Raw genomic sequence first — 20,931 nt, 5'->3', positions numbered from 1 at the left:
ATCAATAGATAAATGGATAAAGAAGATGTGGTGTATGCATATATAGTGGAGTATTACTCAGTCATGAAAAAGAATGAAATCTTGCCATTTGTGACAACATGGATGGAAGAGGGTATTATGGTACAGTTATAGGTACAGAGATAGGTGGTTGTCAGAGGGGAGGTGAGTAGGAGGAATGGGGGAAATAGGTGAGGGAGATTAAGAGGTACAAACTTCTGGTTGCAAAATAAATGAGTCACAGTATGGAGAATATAGTCAATAACTATGTAATATCTTTGTGAGATGACTTACAATTAGACTTATATCTCTTTTTGCTTGTTTATTTTTGTTTTGGGCCACTCCCAGGGCATGCGGAAGTTCCAGGCCAGGGATCGAACTTGCACCACATCAGTGACCTCAGCTACTGCAGAAACAATGCCAGTAGCTGAGTCGCATGAGAACTCCCAGACTTATATAATTTTGAAATGTATAGAAATACTGAATCACTATTTTGTATAATAGAAACTAACACAGTGTCGTATACTTCAAAACCAGCCAAACAGACTCAGAAAAAGAATTCAGATCTGTGGTTACCAGAGTGGGGAAGGGGAAGCTAGGTGAAGGTGGTCAAAAAATACAAATTTCCAATTACAAGTACTAGAGATATAATGTACACCATGATAAATATAATTAACACTGCCATATGTTATATATGAAAGTGGTTAAGTGAGTAAATAATTTCTCATCACAAGGAAAAAATATTTTTGGGAGTTCCTGTTGTAGCTTGGCAGGTTAGGAACCTGACTTGCATTCATGAGGATGTGGTTTGATCCCTGACCTCGCTCAGTAGGTTAAGGATCTGGGTGTTGCTGTGGCTGAGGCGTAGGCCGGCAGCCAGAGCTGTGATTGGACCCCTAGCCTGGGAATTTACATATGCTGCAGGTGCAGCCCTAAAAAGCAAAAAAAAAAAAAAAAAAAAAAAAAGTATTTACATGAGGTGATGGATGTTCACTAAACTTACTGTGATAATCATTTCAAGATGTATGTAATTCAAATCATTATGCTGCCCACCTTAAACTTATAGCATGCTGTGTGTCAATCATACCTCAATAAAAATGGAAGAAGGAAAAAAAGAGTTTTGAGGATCACCTGAGATTAAGTGCTTGCCTGTGGTTTGTAAACTGAAAATGCTAATGCAAACATCTGGCACTGTTACTAAATCGTTAAGGCTGGGGAAGAATTTGACAAAGGCACTGGGGGAGAAGGGCCTCTGAGCTGAGAGAACAAAAGATGAAGTGGTTTTTGTGTGCTAGACAAAAGGAAACCGGGCTTTGAAGTCTAGAAAGATGAAAGCAGTCAAGGAAGGCCTATGTTTTTAAGACCATTAAGGAAACAAAGCCTGGGACCCCAAGCTTGAAGGATAAAACCAACACCCACGGTCTTACACAGCTACACAAGAGCGTGGGGGCAACATAATATCATAAAGCACCCTGAAGAATGACTTTCACACATGTTTCTTTCGTTGCCTAGATGACTTCTTTGAAGGCTGGCAGGGACCATGTCTTACTCATCTTGTTTCCAGAAGCCTGACACTTACTGGTCAAGAGCACTGCGCTCCACTCTCAAGGAAGGAATGACTGTCCAAAGGCTTGGGACCTCTTTAACCCAAGGGGTGGTACAGACTAAGCTGCTGGGTAGCCTTGAAAAGCAGGTTCTTCTGGGCACACTGGGATGACCTCCTGTTATCCAATGACCCCAGCCAAGTCAAGTCGCATTAATCCTTACTTTAAGAGGAGGTGGGGCCAAGCCCTCCAGAGGACCTATTTAGGACGGTCGAAACATCCAGGAGAAGCGGGGGATCACAACTACTAGAGTGATAGAATTTCATAGAACTACAGACGAGCGCGCGCACGAGCGCACACTCACACACACAGAGTGCCTGCCAAACTGGTTAAATACGAGGCAGGTTTGTAATCTAGTTAATTGCTTTGGTGTAGTTAATTGTATCCCGCCAATGTCAATTTCCTGGTTTTGATCATAGATTTTAGTTATGTAAGATGTTGAGGGCAGCTGAGTGGGTGATGGGTAAAAAGGACCTCTTTGTACTGATTTTGCAACTTCTTGTGAGAAAAATTATTTCAAAGTAAAAAGTTCAAAAAAAAAAAAAAAGACCCTTTCCCGAGCCGAGCCCCGCCCACCAGGATAAGGCCCCACACCTCACTCTTCTGAGCGCAACCCAGTCTCTCCTGCTGAATTGAGTCGGAGAGGGGCGGGGCCGCGCACGCGCAGACCGGAAAGCCCGCGCCGCGTCGCTGGGAAGTCACGCTTGCGCAGTCTGGGCCCCTGGCCGCCGCGCCAGCCTGTCTCCGCGGCTGGGGACCCGGCTGCCTCGGCCCCTCCGCTTGTCGTCTTTTCCGGCAGTTGGGGCGCTTCCTGTTGTCCTCACCGACAACCGCCCCTCGGCCCCCTACCTCAGAGCTCCTTACGCGTCCCCACCCCTCTTCTGGTCGGCTGGCTGCTGCCGCTGGGGTTTCGCCTGTCCGCACGTCGAGTCCGCTGGCTCGGCCGGCGTCTGCGGCTGTCTGCGCCCTCAGCCCTGCCTCCCCCGGGTCTCTGGTGAGTATCTTGCTGCTGTTGTCTTCAGTCTGGCTCAGGCTTCTCCCTTCATCTCTCCTCTTTCCCCGACTCTTTTTGGGGCTCTCCCCTGCCTGCTGGCGCCCTCTTTCCAGCCCTGCTCTTTCTGCCCCTCCTGACAGACAGCCCCCCCTGACAGACAGCCCCCCTCCTCCCGGCTTCCAGAGGCTCCTTGTGGGTCCTCGGCACGTTTTTCCAGCCCCGGGCTCCCCACCACTCCTTTCTCTTTAGTCGTGTGCATTTGGGGTGGGGAGCCAGGCTGTCTTCTTTCTGTGTTGCCAGCTTTGTCTGCTCACTGCCACCCGCTCAGTCTCCTCCGGGATGTCGGTCGTTAACAATTTTCACCTTTTTGGAGGGGTTGTCTAAGAACGTGAGAGGTGTTGTGTGAGGCAGCGATGTCGAAAGCCCCCACCCCACGGGACCTTTGAATCTGCCCCCTTCCCTACGGTTAGTCTTAGGGTCCCGGGCTTCAGGTCATCTGAAAACCACAAGAAACTGTAGTGGGAGATTTTTAAGAAGAGAGTGGAGAAGGCAAATCACTAAGGACTTAAAGCAAAGTCTGTGCAGAAAGACTTGGAGAAAGTGTGCAGCAGGGAAAGTGGGGAGGCCAGCGCTCCCAGGTGACTAAAAGACGGAGGAACTTGTTCTTTTGGAAAAGTGTAGAGAAAGGTTGCAGTGAAGGAGACCCTGTGCTGCTTCTCCCTTTCAGCTCTCTTTGGCTCTGAATTAGACTTAGCCAGGCAGTGGATGTGGTTTCCCTAAGCCTAAAACTACCAGCACCACAATAACAGGCTCCACTCTCCACCCAGACATTAGATAGCAGCTTCCTCATCAGAGCACAGGAGGAACAACTCTATCTGACTCTAAGAAAACCATTCCTGTCCTAACCGCGCCCCCTTTCATAGATACATGTTCTTAGCTCTTAGTAATGGGCATAAGAAATGGGCGTTTCCCTACTAAGTCTTTTATAAGGTACCTACTAAGTGCATAGCATCGTGCATGATATATATGGTGAAGGATACTAAAAGTAGTATAAGACAGAGTACTTGTCTTTCAGTGGCTTACAGTTTAGTAGAAATTAGATATGTGACTCTCAAGGAATAGTCTTAGCCCCAGTGTTGAATTGTCCAAATGAAAGTATTGGGTTGTTAGTCACAATGAATTAAAGAATTGGTGAGAAAAGGGGTACTTGTGGAGTTAACAGTCCCATTGTAGAGACAGTCAACCGTAAATCACCTGGATTGAATAAAACAAGAGTTTTCATTTGGTCTCCTTTTACTGTTTGCAGTACCTACCCCTGACTTATGAGGATCACAGTTTTTTTTGTTAAAGTTTTTAAGCTTTTTAAGAATTTCTCCCCTACTTATTAGCTATTAATTCTACGGAGTTGGAGAATGAAAGAAACAGGGCAAGGGCTTTCAGTGGTCAGGGCAGGAAGGCTTGAGTTGTCTAAAGCATGAGGAAAAGCCCTGTCTTACAACAAGTACTTGGTGGGCCCAGTAAACCTACTAATTGTTACAGAGGAAAAGTGATTGTAATTTTTGATGAAAGGTTATTGGAATTAAGCTAATCCTTTTATGAGGGGAGGAAAAGGACAGGGAGGAGGTTTTGAAGAAAGGTCAAAGGGAAGGACAGTTCATCCTTTGCTATTACATTAGAGACTGTGAAGGTTGAAAACCATTCTGCTAGAAAATTACTGGTCTGCCATATGAGCATCTTTGAGTACACTTAATCTTCTGTTGATCTTTTACAAAGTTGGGGAACATGCTAGCAACATAAATGGGTCAAAACTTTTGTTCCCCAGTTTTTATATCCTGTCAATGTAAATGTGATTTTATTCTTAGCTTCGCTGACAACTGAAAATCATTAACTTACTCAACTTATGTTTATTAGCCCTGTTATATGGAAGGCACTGTTTGTATTAAGCTTAAACATTCTCTAGTTATATTTTTATGTGAAGTACTTTCATTTGTTAAAATATAAATATATATATATGTAGAGAGACAAAAACACTCTGCAGAAATATTCCTACAAGGGAGGAGTACAAAACCCTCTCTTGCTTCAGACTTGTTTTTAAATCTGGTTTTAAAATTTCTTCACCAAACTTAGAGTGCATGTGGTTTTCATTGTGGGTGGAGGGGGTACAGACTGACAAATAAGGAACCACACCCAAGCTTCATAAACCAGACAGAGGTTTTTTAAAAAAAAATTCTACTGATATTCTAAAAACATTTGAGTTTGCTTTGATAGTAACAGAAACTTCCCCATAAAAAAATAACATTTTATATAAGGAAGGGATGAGTTCAATGTCTTGAATTTGTGATTACTGATCATTTTGGCAGATCATGAATCATAATGTTTGAACTAGAGCCTTGTTTTTTTTTTTTTTTTTTTTTTTGTCTTTGCCATTTCTAGGGCTGCTCCTGAGGCATATGGAGGTTCCCAGGCTATGGGTCTAACCAGAGCTGTAGCTGCCAGCCTACACCAGAGCCACAGCAACTTGGGATCCGAGCCGCGTCTGCAACCTACACCACAGCTCACAGCAACGCTGGATCCTTAACCCACTGAGCAAGGCCAGGGATTGAACCTGAAACCTCATGGTTCCTAGTCAGATTCGTTAACCACTGAGCCACAGGAGAACTCCACTAGAGCCTTGATTTTGAATCTCTTTGCTCTGAAGAGATTATTCTTTCTGTAATTTCCCCTTAGTGTCTTTCTCTAAAATTACTTAATGTTAAGCCTTTTTTCTTAGTGTTTTGCACATTTCTTAAAAGCCCTAGGTTTAATCTGCAAAACAATTAAAAAACTGCTAAGTATTAAGGTGAGAACCTTAAGAAAAACTTTTCATAAAATATGCTATCTTTGAAAATGGCCCTTGGCCCCTCCTCATTTTCATTCAGCTTCATATTGACATGATAAGACATGGAGGCAGGTCCTGTGGGAGGCATGATAAAGATAAAATATTGAGCATTATTGCAAATGGTGGAGCAAGTCAAGGTTGGTGAATAATCCAGCCAAATGTGACAATGTAGGTTGGCCAAAGAGATCTAGGGAAAAAAGGAAAAAAACAAAAAAACAAAAAAACAAAAAACACAAACAAACCACGGGAGTTTTCGCTGTGGCACAATGGGTTGAGGATCTGGCTTGGATTCAGTCCCTGACCTGGGAACTTCCATATGCCACTCTTGTGGCCGAAAAAAGAAAAAAAAATCTAGGGAAATGAGATAAAAAGTTAGGGAAAAAAAATATATATATAAACTACCAACCTTGTTGGTATTGGTTTTCAAATATGTAAAGCTAGGATATTAGGTTCTCTTTATTTGTAAAGTATGTTCTGTCATTAAAATTATGATTTAGGGTTTTTTTGTGATACTGTTTCCATTGTAGGTCTTTGTTTAATTTGTAAATTCACATAGATAGCAGATGTTTATCAAATACTGTAAGCCATGTCACAGTACATATAGATGAAGATTTTAGTCATAGATTTTTTTAAACTATAGAAATTATAAATTTAAAAGTTACTGGTGGAGTTCCTGTCATGGCTCAGCGGAAACAAGTCTGACTAACATCCATGAGGATGCAGGTTCGATCCCTGGCCTCGCTCAGTGGGTTAAGGATCCCCCGTTGCCATGACCTGTGGTGTAGGTTGGAGACATGGCTCGGATCTGGCATTTCTGTGGCTGTGGTGTAGGCCCGCAGCTACAGCTCTGAGGTTCCCTAGCCTGGGAACCTCCATATGTTGAGTGAGCGGGTCTTAAAAAAAAAAAAGACATAAAAGGTAATGGTAACATGTACAACACAGGGAGTATAGCCAATATTTTAAAACTATAAATGGAGTATAACCTTCAAAAATTGTGGATCACTGTTGTACACCTGTAACTTATATAATATTGTACATCAATTATATTTCAATTATAAAATCCAAAAACAGATGCTACTGTGATTACAAATTTTGTGCCAATAAATCTGAAAATTTACATGAAGTTTTTTAAATGTTAAGAAGTAAAAGTTATTGGTGAAGTTCCTGTTGTGGCTTAGTGGGTCAAGGACCTGATCTTGTCTCTCTGAGAGTGCGGGTTTGATCAGTGGATTAAGGATCTTGTGTGGCTCAGGTCTGTTATTGCCATGGCTGTGGTATAGACCACAGCTGCAGCTCTGATTTAACTCCTAGTCTGGGAACTTTCATATGCTGCAGGTGCATATGGAAAAGAAAAAGAGTCATTGATAACTTAATGGCAATAGTATGCATTCATTGAAAAAATATAGAAAATGTGGAAAAGCACAAACAGGAATAAAATGATCTAGTATATTCTCACTGCCTAGTCTTAAGCCACTAATAACATTTTGATATATATTTCTAATAATTCTGTGCACATACAGTAAACACATAAAATTGAAATGATATATATACATTTGTGTTTTTAACCTATTATTTTCACTTAGATTGGAAATATTTTCCCTGACATTAACATTGGAACGTATTTTAATTGTCTACTTATTATTTCACTGTAGGATTTACCCATAATTTTATCAGTTTTGTTGTTGGCTATTCAAGTTCCTCTAGTTTTTCTTTGTTATTACAGTGCTGCATTGAATTCCCTTCTGTATGACTCCTTATGGGTCTTTGGTATCTTCAAGGAAGATTCCTAGATGGCAAAGAATTGTACTGTGTTTATATTATATATTCTTAATTTTTGTGTTTGGTGTTGTGATCTTGTTCTCTTTTTAAAAAATGTAACGCTTGGAGTTCCCGTTGTGGCTTGGTGGTTAACGAATCGGACTAGGAACCAAAAGGTTGCGGGTTTGATCCCTGGCCTTGCTCAGTGGGTTCAGGATCCGGCATTGCCGAGAACTGTGGTATAGGTCCCAGACGTGGCTCGGATCTGGCGTTTCTGTGGCTCTGGCATAGGCCAGCGGACTGGGATTCCTAGCCTGGGAACCTCCATATGCCGATGGAGTGGCCCCAGAAAAGGCAAAAAGACAAACAAAACAAAACCAACACTCATGTCACATAGAGGTACAGGTAGATTTGCTTCTTCTTTTTTTTTTTTCCTTGTCTTTTTGCCATTTCTTGGGCTGCTCCCGCAGCATATGAAGGTTCCCAGGCTAGGGGTCCAATTGGAGCTGTAGTCCGCCGGCCTACATATACCAGAGCCACAGCAATTCGGGATGTGAGCCATGTCTGCAACCTACACCACAGCTCATGACAACGCCGGATCCTTAACCCACTGAGCAAGGCCAGGGATCGAACCCGCAACCTCATGGTTCCTAGTCGGATTTGTTAACCACTGAGCTATGATGGGAACTCTGGGGTAGATTTGCTTCTGACTATTGTATGGTATTTCTTTGTATGCATCCATAGCATTTGATTTATTTATTTCCTTGTGGAATTGCTCCCACTTCCCATAACAGATGATAGCATAATGAGCATCCTCAGTAATGCACATCCCTGGGCATGTCCCCTTAAGAGCCTGCATGACAGTTTCTCTAAGCCGTATACTTGTGAATGGTATTTCTGGGTCAAAAAGCATTAATATATACTTATTTTCACCAAGTATTCTGTTCGTCTGGCTTTTATTATATATTGTTTGTCCTCCTGGAAACTTGGGCCAATTTATATTCCTACCAGGATAAGAGAGTGCATAATTGGTGAATTTTAACTCCAAAATGAATACCTCTTTTTTTCTCTGTTTCTAGCGGCCATGGCAATGACAGGCTCAACACCTTGCTCGTCCATGAGTAATCACACAAAGGAAAGGGTGACAATGACCAAAGTGACACTGGAGAACTTTTATAGCAACCTTATTGCTCAACATGAAGAACGAGAAATGAGGTAAAGAAGGTCGTTTGAGAAAATTGTGTTGTGGTTTTGGTATTCATGTCTAGTAAGTCACATTCGTAATATGGCTGAAAGGAGACAAGAGTAGCAGCAGCCATGGTGTAGCCTATTCCATTCCACTGGATGACAATGTCATGAATTTCCAGAGCCCTTGCTGTCAACCCACTTATTTCTACTACTAGTCAATAACGTAGAATTCCATGGTAGTATAAAAAATTTAATTGGGCCAGATCCTTGGAGTTCATTGTTAAGGTAGTGTGTGTGATGTAATGGAAAGAGCAGCCTTTATGGAGCCAGACCTGGGTTTAGAATCCTGCCTTGACCATTTTCTAGTTATTTGAGGTTGGAACAAGCTCTCAGTCTTTGTGTCTATCCGTTCTCCCATCTGGAAAATGGGGCTACTACTAGTTTGCAGGATTGCTTTGTGGATTAGATGTAGTGCTTCACACACAGTGATCACTTGGTTAATGGCAGCTGTTGTTACTGATCTGGTGTGCACTATCCACGTAGTACTCATTAAACTTTTTTTTCCCAACAATTTATGAAAACATTCAAAAGTGCAGAAGAGTTGAAAGAATTGTAAACTGAATACCCATAGTACATCATAGAGACTACCATTATCATTTATCACATGTCCATCTCTCTAACTACTCATTAATCCATCTTAATTTTCTGCTTTATTTTAAAGTATGTTGCAGATATCAATATGTTTTACTTCTGAATATTTCTGCTTGTAAAACTTTTTTTGGTTTTTTTTTTTTTTTTTTTTTTTTTTTTTTTTTGTCTTTTTGCTATTTCTTTGGGCCGCTCCTGTGGCATATGGAGGTTCCCAGGCTAGGGGTCAAATCGGAGCTGTAGCCACCGGCCTACCCAGAGCCACAGCAACGTGGGATCCGAGCCGTGTCTGCAACCTACACCACAGCTCACGGCAACGCCGGATCGTTAACCCACTGAGCAAGGGCAGGGACCGAACCCACAACCTCATGGTTCCTAGTCGGATTCGTTAACCACTGCGCCACGACGGGAACTCCCAGTTATGATTTTGTTTTTACCATAGATTAGTCTTGTCTGTTCCATATATATATGGAACATGTAAATGGATTCATTTGAGTAAGACATCTTGCATTCAGCCTGTTTTCAGGGCTGAATAGACTTTGTTCCTTTATGTTCATATGTGTTGCTAAGTAGTAGTCTGTTTTCTGACTATAACATAGTTGTTTATATATTGTTCTGTTGATAAAAACTTGGGCTTTTTTAAGTTTTTGGCTATTTTGAAAAAGTTTCTTTTTTTCTTTTCCTTTTGTTTGCTTTTTAGGGCCACACCCAAGGCATATGGAGGTTCCCAGACCAGGGGTCCAGTCAGAGCTGTAGCTGATGGCCTATGTCACAGCCACACCAGATCTGAGCTGCGTCTGCGACCCACACCACAGCCCATGGTAATGCCCAATCCCTAACCCACTGATTGAGGCCAGGGATCAAACCCATGGCTCCTAGTTGGATTCGCCTCTGCTGCGCTATGATGGGAACCCCTCCATATAAACTTTAGAATGAGCTTGTCAGTTTCTACAGAAAAACTTGATGGAATTTTTGTTGTAATAACTGAACCTGTAGATCAATTTAGGGGAGAATTGGCATCTTAACAATATTGAATCTTCCTGATGAATATCCATTTTGTTAGGTCTTTAATTTTTCTCAATGCTTGTAGTTGTAGGATGGAGGTCTTCCATGTCTATTTGTCTGTTCCTAGTATGGGGGGGGGTCGGTAGAATGCTATTGTAAGCAAATATTTAAAATTTGATTTTCCACTTGTTTGCTGCTTGCGTGTAGAACTATAACTGAATTTTGTATATTGACCTTATATCCTGCAACTTGCTAATTTACTTATTCTAGTAGCTTTCTGTAGATTCTTTAGGATTTTCTATGTAAACAATCATGTCATAGCCAAATAGAGAGTTTTGCTTCTTCCTTTCCAATCTATACACCTTTTCAATTTTTTTTCTTGACTTTTTTTTTTTTTTTTTTGGTGTCCACAGCATGTGGAAGTTCCTTGGCCAGGGATCAAACCTGTGCCACAGCAGTGATCTGAAAACCATAGCAGTGACAAGTGACAATACCATATCCTTAACTGCTAGGCCACCAGGAAACTCCTTTCTTGCCTTTTTAAATTGGCTGGGATTTCAGGTACAATGTCAAATGGTGGGAGTGGACGTCTTTGTTTTGTTAGTGATGTAAAGGAGCATGCACTATTTCATTGCTAGTCGTGTTGTTAGCTATAGGCTTTCCAAAGATACTCTTAATAGGTTGGGGAAGTTTCCCTCCCTGAGAGTTTTTATCATGAGTGGGTATTGAATTTTGTCAAATGCTTTCTCTGCATCTTTGAAATGATCATTTTTCCCCCCTCTTATTCTTTTACTGTGATGAATTACATAGACTGATTTTTTTTTTCTTTTCCTTATTTCCTTTTTTTTTTTTTTTGGCTGCACCCATTGGGTATGGAAGTTCCCGGGGCCAGGGTTGCTGAACCACAGCAGCAACCTGAGCCGCTGCGCTGATGCCAGATCCTTAACTTGCTGCATCACAAAGGAATTCCAAGATGAACTGATTTTTGAATGTTAAACCAGCTTTACTTTCCTGGGATGAAACCATCTTGGTCATAATGCATTATTCTCTTTATATGTTGCTGGATTCGATATGCTAGTATTTGGATAAGGATTTTTGCAACCATATTCTTCAGGATGGTGTAAATAAATCATAATTTACATGGGAATATGATTTGACCTTAATATGCAGATCTGTATGTAGAATAGCAAGATTATTTTATACCCTGTGGTGGGACAGACAAGGGCCTGCACAGTGCCCTTTTTTGGATCATGTGGAATATATGATCCAAAAATATATTTGCACATTCAGTCTTGGGCATGTGAAACATATGGGAGATAGTTATTTTCAAATGCAACCACTCTCTTGAAATCAGAGCTTCTGGTGTTGTAGTTACAAAGCCAATGCTTATGAGTTCTGATGAAGTTACTTGCTTGATTTGATAATGGTCAGTTGGTTTTTAATCCTGCTGGCTTTGCCCTGGGTGTATCATCGATGTATCACATTCTCCAGGGAAAGAATGATACACTGTTTTACTTACATTGTTACTAAGTGTTATATTGTGACTTACACTAAGATTGCACCCCAAAATGAGTTGAAATCAGTGCGTTTTTGTTTTGGATTCTTAAGATGGAAAGACCTTCCAAAAAGCTTTGGTGGTTTTGCTTTTCTTAAAAACCAAATTAGGAGTTCCCTTCGTGGCTCAGCAGTTAATGAACCCGACTAGGATCGGTGAGGATGTGAGTTTGATCCCTGGCCTCGCTCAATGGGTTAAGGATCTGGCGTTGCCGTGAGCTGTGGTGTAGGTGACAGACAGGCTTGGATCCTGTGTTGTTGTGGCTGAGGCCGGCAGCTGTAGCTCTGATTCAACCCCTAGCCTGGGAACTTCCATATGCCACGGGTGCAACTCTAAAAAAAAAAAAAAAGCAAAAACAAAAAACTGCCAAATTGATCAAAAGACGGTAGAAAGACATTTAAGATGATTAGAATGTTTGATTTATAATTTTTGTTATCAAATCATCATTTCTCATTTTAAAAAAAGCAGTAGATACTTTGAGCTTTTCAGAATCAGTATTTCCTTTTTAATCTTTTTAGTGTGTCCTCTTTCTTGGACCTGAGTTGATATTTGGTTTTGAGTTTGTAGATACAATTTGCTAAAAACCATTATTTCAGGTTTTATCATTTGTAGAAAATTAAAAAGAAAAACAATATATAAATAGCTCATTACAACTCAACATCAAAAAACAAAACAACCTCCTAAAAACAAAAAACAAAAAAACAAAAACCAAACAACTTGATTAAAAAATGGGCAGAAGAACTGAATAACTAAATAGATATTTTTCCAAAGAGGAAATGTAGATGGCCAACAGACACACAAAAATATGTTTAATATGCTAATCAACAGGGAAAATGCAAATCAAAACCACGTTGAGATATCACTCACACCTGTCAGAATGGCTGTCTTCAAAAAGACCATAAGTGGGAGTTCCCATCATGGCTCGGGGACATGAACCCAACTAGTATCCATGAGGATGCAGGTTCAGTTCCTGGGCTCGATCAGTGGGTTGAGGATCTGGTGTTGCTGTGAGCTGTGGTGTAGGTCACAGGCGTGGCTGGGATCTGGCATTGCTCTGGCTTTGGTGTAGGCCAGCAGCTGTAGCTCTGATTCAACCCCTAGCCTGGGAACCTACATATGCTGTAGGTGTGGCCCTAAAAAGACCAAAAAAAGGAGAAGCAGATTCACAGATATAGAGAACAAACTAGTGGTTACGGGGGGAGGGGCATTATAGGGATGGGAGTGTGGGAGGTACAAACTATTGGGTATAAGATAGGCTACAGAGATACATTGCACAACACAGGGAGTATAGCCAATAATTTGTAATTGTAAATGGAATGGAACCTTTAAAAACTGAATACATAATTTCAGTATTAAAAAAATAAAACCACTAATTGGCAGGAATTACCACAGTAGTAACTAAACTAAAATTAGACATATCAGAAGTGGATCTTCGGGAGTTCTCATCATGGCTCAGGAGTTAACAAATCCCACTAGGAACCACGAGGTTACATATTCCCTCCCTGGCCTCACTCAGTGGGTTAAGGATCTGGCGTTGCAGTGAGCTGTGGTGTAGGTCACAGACGTGGCTTGGATCCTGCGTTGCTGTGGCTCTGGAGTAGGGTGGCAGCTGAAGCTCAGATTGGACCCCTAGCCTGGGAACTTCCATATGCTTTGGGTGAGGCCTACCGAAAAAAAGACAAAAAGAAAAAGAAATGGATTTTCAAGCTTTTGGTGTTAATGGGGAAAATGTCATAGAACCTTGATAAATAAGCAGTTTTAATGATATGAAATAATTGATGGTAAAGAAACATTTTATTTTTTTTTAAGAAACATTTTATTATGGGTATATGGCTAATATATAATGAACAGTTTGAAATAATAAGTATTGGGCTAATAAATTTTGGGACTAGTAGAAGAGCAGGTGAATACAAATTTTTATTTTTGTGCCTTGTCTTGCTGCCTTTATTTTTATTTTTTAAAAAGTTTTTTAGTTTTTATTTTATTTTTTAAAATTTTTTCTTTTATTTTTTTACTTTTTAGGGCCGCACATATACCCGTGGCATATGGAGGTTCCTAGGCTAGGGGTTGAATTGGAGCCATAGCTGCTGGCCCACACCACAGCCATAGCAACACTGCATCCGAACTGTGTCTGCAACCTACACCACAGCTCACGGCAATGCCAGATCCTTAACCCACTGAGCAAGGCCAGGAATCGAACCTGCCTCCTCATGGATGCTAGTCAGATTCATTAACCGCTGAGCCACCACGGGAATTCTTTGTTGCCTTTAAAATCACTAAAGTTTCTCCCACTTAATGCAACTTTTGTGCTATTCCCATTTATAATAGAGCACTGGGTTATATTGGAAACAAGGATTTACTGCAGGGAGAAATGAGACCAAAGCCTAATGATAGGAGAAAAAATAAAAATCTTCTAGGAATTGTTTCCTGTATAAAATAGAATATGAGAACATTGAAACACTATTTCATAGAAACACTACAGTAAGTTCTACAGATTGATTTAAAAACAGTTAAGTTCCCTGAGTCTAGTGTCCCATCACACAGTGTTGCAGAATGCCTATTGAAGCTACTTGTAGATTATAAACAATGCAGTCAGTAGTGTAGGTTCATTTTGTTTTGCTTTGTTTGTTTTTTTAGGGCCCATGGCATATGGAAGTTTCCAGTAGCTGCCGGTCTATACCATGCCACAGCAACGTAGGATCCGAGCCACATCTATAACCTACACCGCAGCTCACGGCAACACTGGATCCTTAACCCACTGGGTGAGGCCTCGTCCTCATGGATACTAGTCGTTGAGCCATGATGGAAACTCCCAGGTTTATATTTTTTAAATCTGTCTTGCTTTCCACAGTAGCCTCTGTGGTAAACTTCTCTGGGAATAACAATTCTCCTGTTCTCTCTTATGGGATCCTAGGTACCCAGTAGGTATTGGTAATTGCCTGCCTAGTTGTTCACATGAAATTAAAGGCTTGGATAACTTGTAGCAGTTTGAAGTAAAAACTGAGGAAACTAGAATTTTCTCTTAGACAATATTCTGTGTCGTTTCTGTTCTTTATGAATGCTGTTTTCGTGGATTAATTAAATGCACAAAAGCCTAATTTAATAGGCAATAATTATATGCTTCCCCTCTTCCTATCCTCCCCAATCAAACAAGAACTTTCTTACATTTTACCCTTTGAGAACCAGCATTTTCTACTACTTCTCTTTGATGTTTTTACCCCAGTTTTTCTGACTGCTTTTGGTCTGCCTTGATACTGAGTTGCAATATGTGATTATTATTAGTGAGCAAGTTATTTTCATTTAAGCCCCAGGGATGGGTAAGTTTAGACTTTCTAATGGTATTCACCAGTCAAACCAAAGTAATTTGTTGAAATTTTAAAAAAATTGTAATATTCATTTTTGGGGTATTTCTTGAGAATTCTTAAGTTTGATCATGGGGATAATGACTGTTTATACTATTTTCCCTGAGTTTGTCTCATTAACAATTTAGAAGTATTCTCCACTCAGCTCTCTTGTAGAGTGGACTAGCCTTTCGTCCCATCCCTGCTGCCTCTGATTCAAGCTGTGCTCGGAGGCCAGCCTAAATTGGGCATCGGAAAGAGGACTAATTATAAGAGGAAGTAGTCATGACGTATACATTGTGACACATTCTGACCCTTCCCCCCTTTTAAATTTAGCAATGTACATTTTTAAAACTTGCTGAATACAAGGCACTTTTTAAAAAAATTTTTATTTATTTATTTATTTTTTTAGCGCTGCACAGTGGCACATGGAGGTTCCCAGACTAGGGGTAGAATCAGGGCTGTAGCTGCTGGCGTACACCAGAGCCACAGCAACTCGGGATCCGAGCTGCACCATAGCTCACAGCAATGCCAGATCTCCAACCCACTGAGTGAGGCCAGGGATCAAACCCTTATCCTCATGGATACTAGTCAGAGTCGTTCTGCTGCGCCGCAATAGGAACTCCCAAAGCACTGTTCTTAGTGGAAAAGGAGAATTCAGATGTGGTCCTTGCCTTTGAAAGAACTTACCATCTCTGTGGGAACACACTAATACATAGAGCTCATGGAAGCCTTGCTGGGTGGGGTTGGGTGTGGCCTCTGCGTGGGAAAGTGCCTCTCTCTCAGGGTTCTGGTTTAGAACATTGGAGTTGAGCTGAAGAGTGGCCTCACTAAAGGCTGGCCTAGCCCTGTGACCAGAGCCCTGGAGGGGCCCTCATTTCTTACTCACTGTGGATATTTTTAAAGGCCCACAGAGATTAGAAAGACTAACACAGTGAGCCCCCATATGGTCATCCCTCAGATTCAGTAATTATCAAGAGTTTGCCAAATTTGTTTCATCTATTCCACATTTAATTTTCTTGCTGTTATGTTTTTAAAGCAAATTTCAAACACCTGTCATTTCAACCCTATATACTTCAGTATACATCTCCAAAAACATGCCACTTTCTTATCATCACAATGCCAACGTGATTCTAACAAAGTTAGCAGTAATTCCTTGGTATTGTCTCATAGAGGATGTCACTTGTAAGCCTTTTGTAAGATGTCACCATGTTTGCCATTTTGAGTGTCTTCAAGATCTTTGTTGACTTGGTCCTGATAAATCACTACAGTGGTAATTTTGCATAATAGGCTTTCTAGATACTTTATGAAATGAAAGAATCTGATTGTGTTCAGGGAGTTGATTCTGATAACTTGACACACTCAGGCAGGTTGTCTGCTGAGAGCAGTTTAATTAGACTTGCAAACGAGCTGTAGAAAACTGTCCAGTTTGAATTTAGATTTAAAATTCCAAAGGAGCCGTCCCTGTGGTGCACATTGTGTGGTAGCACATTGGACTCTGTCAGTCTGGTCTGATCGTTGAGAGTACATATAGTCAGAAGGTATGATGGTGTTTGACACTTGGGGCACAGAAAGAGCTGACCATGGTTGAATTCTTACAGTTCTTGCCATGCTTTGACTCCTTTTACTTTTTCCTACTTCAGCTGTTTAAGCATGAAGTGGAATTAATTTCCATTCCTGAAACTGCCAACAGTACAGCCTTCTCCTTGTGCATTTGCACGCAGAGATGCACATCCTGAACATCTGGAAACTGGGAGGAGAAAAGTGAGCAGACTGGGATCCATGCACATGCTTTCTTTCTGTCAGGGTCGGAGTAGATCTTTTCACTTTCTGGGAGTTTCTTATTTAGCCTGTGGATTTGTACTGTAATATGATTTCTAACGGTATATTCATTTTAACTAAATACTACTATTGCAATTAATATTAATTGACCAAAATACAAGTCATTGTCCCATGTTCCTCTCTGTGTTTCCTGTCTGGTTAGCGGCATCATTATCCTCCCACATAAGAAATTCTAAGGCTGTTCCTGTGACTCTCTGCCATTTGGTCATCTTTGCAGTAGTTCTGTTCACTTCTTTCTAGGTTTCCAGCTCCAGATCTTTACTGCTCTTCCGACTCATGAAAACTTTCAGTTTGCCACCATCTTTTTTTTTGTTTTCCTTTTTTTGGGAGATGGGGGGTGTGCACCCTCAGCATATGGAAGTTCCCAGGCTAGGGGTCAAATTGGAGCTACAGCTGCTGGCCTACACAACGGCCACAGTAACACCAGATCCAAGTCGAGTCTGCAACCTATACCACAGCTCACGGCAATGCTGGATCTTTAACCCACTGAGCGAGGCCAGGGCTCGAACCTGCCTCTTCATTGATGCTAGTCACATTCGTTAATCACTGAGCCACAATGGGAACTCCTTGCTCCCATCTCTGTCAGTTGCTTTCCCTCCCAGCCCATCAACTCATTACTGTGGGCTGCTGTTCTAAAATAGAAAACTCATTTCGCTGTTGCCTTTGTGCACAAGGCCTTTGCTAGTTCTTGGTTGTCTCTGAACTAAGAGCCAACCATCTTAATGTGCCTCAGCCGCCCTGTGGCTTTGTGTAGCCTGCACCTCTGTTTTTCTCAGCTCTGCTGATATTATCTGGGATTCCAGTAAGTCGTAGAGGAGACTCTAGCACCTGTGCTTTCATTTATTATGCCTAGGAAAATAAAGGTCACGTGGAATTGATTGTAAGGAAGCTTTACTTGTTTCTTACAGTTTTATTGAAGCAGTAAGAATATAGATAAAAAATATTCTTGGATGATGTTTCTAAGGTATACCGAGGATTTAGAGTCTTAAGGTTTTTGTCTTTTTTCTTAGGGCTGCATTTGTGGCATATGGAAGTGCCAGACTAGGGGTTGAATTGAAGCTGCAGCTGCTGGCTTATGCTACAGCCACAGCAATGCCTGATTGGGGCCATGTCTACAACATACACCACAGCTCATGGCAATGTGGGATCCTTAACCCACTGAGCAAGGCGAGGGATCGAACCCGCATCTTCATGGATATTAGTGGGATTCTTAACCCCCTGTGCCCCAATGGGAGCTCCTAGAGTCTTAAGTTTTAATAGCAGTGCCAGTCACGTCTTTTGAAGATTTTCTCACCTTGAATCTCCAAATTCTGTGTTTACTTTTGTTTATTAGTCTTTGCTTGTGACAGGAAGGAGGAGGAGGAGGAGGAAGATGTGAATATAAAGGAAGTAAATTTTAGTCAGGGACAGGGAGAGAAACATTTTGCTAGAAGAATTTATCGAATGCCAGCTGTTTGTGGTTTGTTAAAGAGGAAATAATACCCCCCCCCCAAAAAAAAGCGTTCCTATTGTAGGGCAGCAGAAACGAATCTGGGAACCGTGAGGTTGTGGGTTCGATCCCTGGCCTCACTCAGTGGGTTAAAGATTCGGCGCTGTGGTGTAGGTCGCAGATGCAGCTCACATCCAGCATTGCTATGGCTGTGGTGTAGGCTGGCAGGTAGCTCTGATTAGATCCCTAGCCTGGGAACCTCCATATGTTTCTAGTGTGGCCCTAAAAAGCAAAGACAAAACAAAACAAAAACAAAGAGAACTTTGCAGTTTAAAATAAGATTCTTTGTTTTTGCATTAACGTCTTATACAATCCATGTCAAAATGTAGAACTCACAAAGGGTGGGAATCTTTTTGCTTGTCTTAGTAACTGTAATTTATTGTTTTAATGAAGCAGTTTGAGATTTACTTGTTTTTATCATTAAAACATTGTGTTTGTATAGACTTTTCAGGAAGTTTATCATTCCAGTGTTATTTCATATGTCTTTTTTTTTTTTTTAGACAAAAGAAGTTAGAAAAAGTGATGGAAGAAGAGGGCCTAAAAGATGAAGAGGTAATTAATATTGGAAAAACTACCTTGAAACCCTGGATGGCAGTCATATTTTGGCCAGGAAATTGTTAGCCTTGGTGCCCAGGGGGAGGGTTTTGGCTCAGTAACAGGAAATTCTGAGAGCCGGCGTGATTCTGAATGTAGGTGCTTATGCATTATGCAGAGAAGTTAACAATTAAGTACCCAGGAGGTACTTCTAGGCTCAGTTGTAATCAATTAATTGACTTTAGAATTTCAAGGAAAGGCAGAGATGAAGTAAATTTTTAAAAAGCAAGTTACAGCATTCTTAATTCACTGAAAAGTCTGCATAGACATGGGGCAAATTTCTGCAATTGTTACCAAGGAAAAATATCTCTCAAATCAGCCCCACCCCTCAATGCCTAAGGTGTGATAGGAAACATAGTTAACGAGAAACCTCGTAAGGAACTGAAATGGCATTGGCAATGCTTTTTAAAAGAGGAATGAATCATGGAACCCAGGAAAATGGTGAAAAATACCCAAGACTCATAGGAGTAGTAGAACATTAATGCATTAAATGAGCCGCAATGTATTAAAAAAAATCTAGGTAGAGATTTTAAAAACACGCTTTTATTTTATATACGAAATGTTAAAGGAAAATGTCGATTGCTTATCCTTCCTGCGTTAGAAACATTAGAATAGCGGGTTGTTGGAGGAAGTTAGTCAGTCCTCAGAGCAGGCACCCGTCTGTTCAGTCTGGCTTGGTTGCTGTGTCTAAAGGCCAGGGAAGGGAGGAGTTGCTTCTCAAGGGTCCATCTGTGGTGCTCTTGTGTGTGAACAGGTGATGCTTCATCTGGTGTGGCCCTGCTTTCCACATGGGCGAAACGACAAATACAGCTCTGTTTTAGAGTTTCAGAATTCCAGCTGCTCCTCTTCCTACCTCTCTCCCTCTTTATTTAAACATTAGAAACGACTCAGGAGATCAGCACATGCTCGGAAGGAAACAGAGTTTCTTCGTTTGAAGCGAACAAGACTTGGATTGGAAGATTTTGAGTCCTTAAAAGTAATAGGCAGAGGAGCATTTGGTGAGGTAAATATACCATGGCTACATATCAAATACAGAAAAACCACAGAGCTTCAAAGCTTCTAACATACCGTGACTTCAGGATTGTTGATGTGACTAAAATACAGCATGGATGGATCAAGCATGCCAGCCCCACCCCAGCCGCTCTCCTGCCCTTCTCTTTTTCTTCTCCTTTCTACTGTCCCAGGGATCTGATTATTCTATGTTTTGCCAGAGATGATGCTGATGCTTTTTTTTTTTTTTTTTTTGGTCTAATTTTTTTTTTTTTGTCTTTTTAGGGCCGTACCCGTGGCATATGGAGGTTCCTGGGCTAGGGGTCCAATCAGGATCCGAGCCACATCTGCAACCTACACCACAGCTTACGGTAATGCCAGATCCTGAACCCACTGAGCAAGGTCAGGGATCGAACCCGAGTCCTCATGGATGCTAGTCGGGTTCCTTAACCACTGAGCCACGATGCGAACTCCTGACACTGATGCTTTTAAGTACTGATCTAGAGCGAGAGTTTAGAGGTTGAAAGAAATTAATATTTATTACTGTTTGAGTGCTTCTCTTCTATAATCATGGCAATAACTTGTTTCATAGATGATGAAATGAAGACTCCAAGGGGATATATCATGTTCCAGTGTCAGATAGCCATTGAGCAGTGGTACCGGAAGTGGGGCTTAGGTTTTCATGTTTGTTTGTTTGTTTGTTTGCAATGCCTACGGCATGTGGAAGTTTCCAGGCCAGGGATCGAACCTACACTATAGCAGCAACCTGAGCCATTGCAGTAACATTGTCAGATCCTTAACCCAGAGTGCCACAGAACTCCTAGGTCTTCCTGGTCTCAAAGCGCTTGCTCTTCTCAATACACTGCCTCTCCAGGAGCAAACTCATAGCATATCTCCACCCTTTATTTCTTCTCATCAGATTGGTACAGCTCTGAAATGATGGCTCTGGGAAACAATTTAAAGAAATAAGCTGCTGGAGTTCCCATTGTGGCGCAGTGGTTAACGAATCCGACTAGGAACCATGAGGTTGCAGGTTCGATCCCTGGCC

General features: G+C 41.3%; 1 protein-coding gene across 1 annotated transcript in view; it reads left to right on the top strand.

Moving 5' to 3' along the window:
• Positions 2,269-20,931, top strand: part of STK38 (serine/threonine kinase 38) — a 47,142-nt gene continuing 28,479 nt past the window's right edge. Inside the window, exons 1-4 of the mRNA XM_001929552.7 lie at positions 2,269-2,595; positions 8,311-8,446; positions 18,800-18,851; positions 19,774-19,896. Of these exons, the coding sequence (XP_001929587.1) occupies positions 8,316-8,446; positions 18,800-18,851; positions 19,774-19,896 (306 nt within the window). The 5' untranslated portion in view covers positions 2,269-2,595; positions 8,311-8,315. The remainder of the gene's footprint in view (positions 2,596-8,310; positions 8,447-18,799; positions 18,852-19,773; positions 19,897-20,931) is intronic.

The sequence above is a fragment of the Sus scrofa genome, chromosome 7 (assembly GCF_000003025.6).
Source record: "Sus scrofa isolate TJ Tabasco breed Duroc chromosome 7, Sscrofa11.1, whole genome shotgun sequence".
Lineage (NCBI taxonomy): Eukaryota > Metazoa > Chordata > Mammalia > Artiodactyla > Suidae > Sus > Sus scrofa.
The sequence above is the reverse complement of the archived record's forward strand: the minus strand, read 5'-3'. Positions and strand labels throughout refer to the sequence as shown.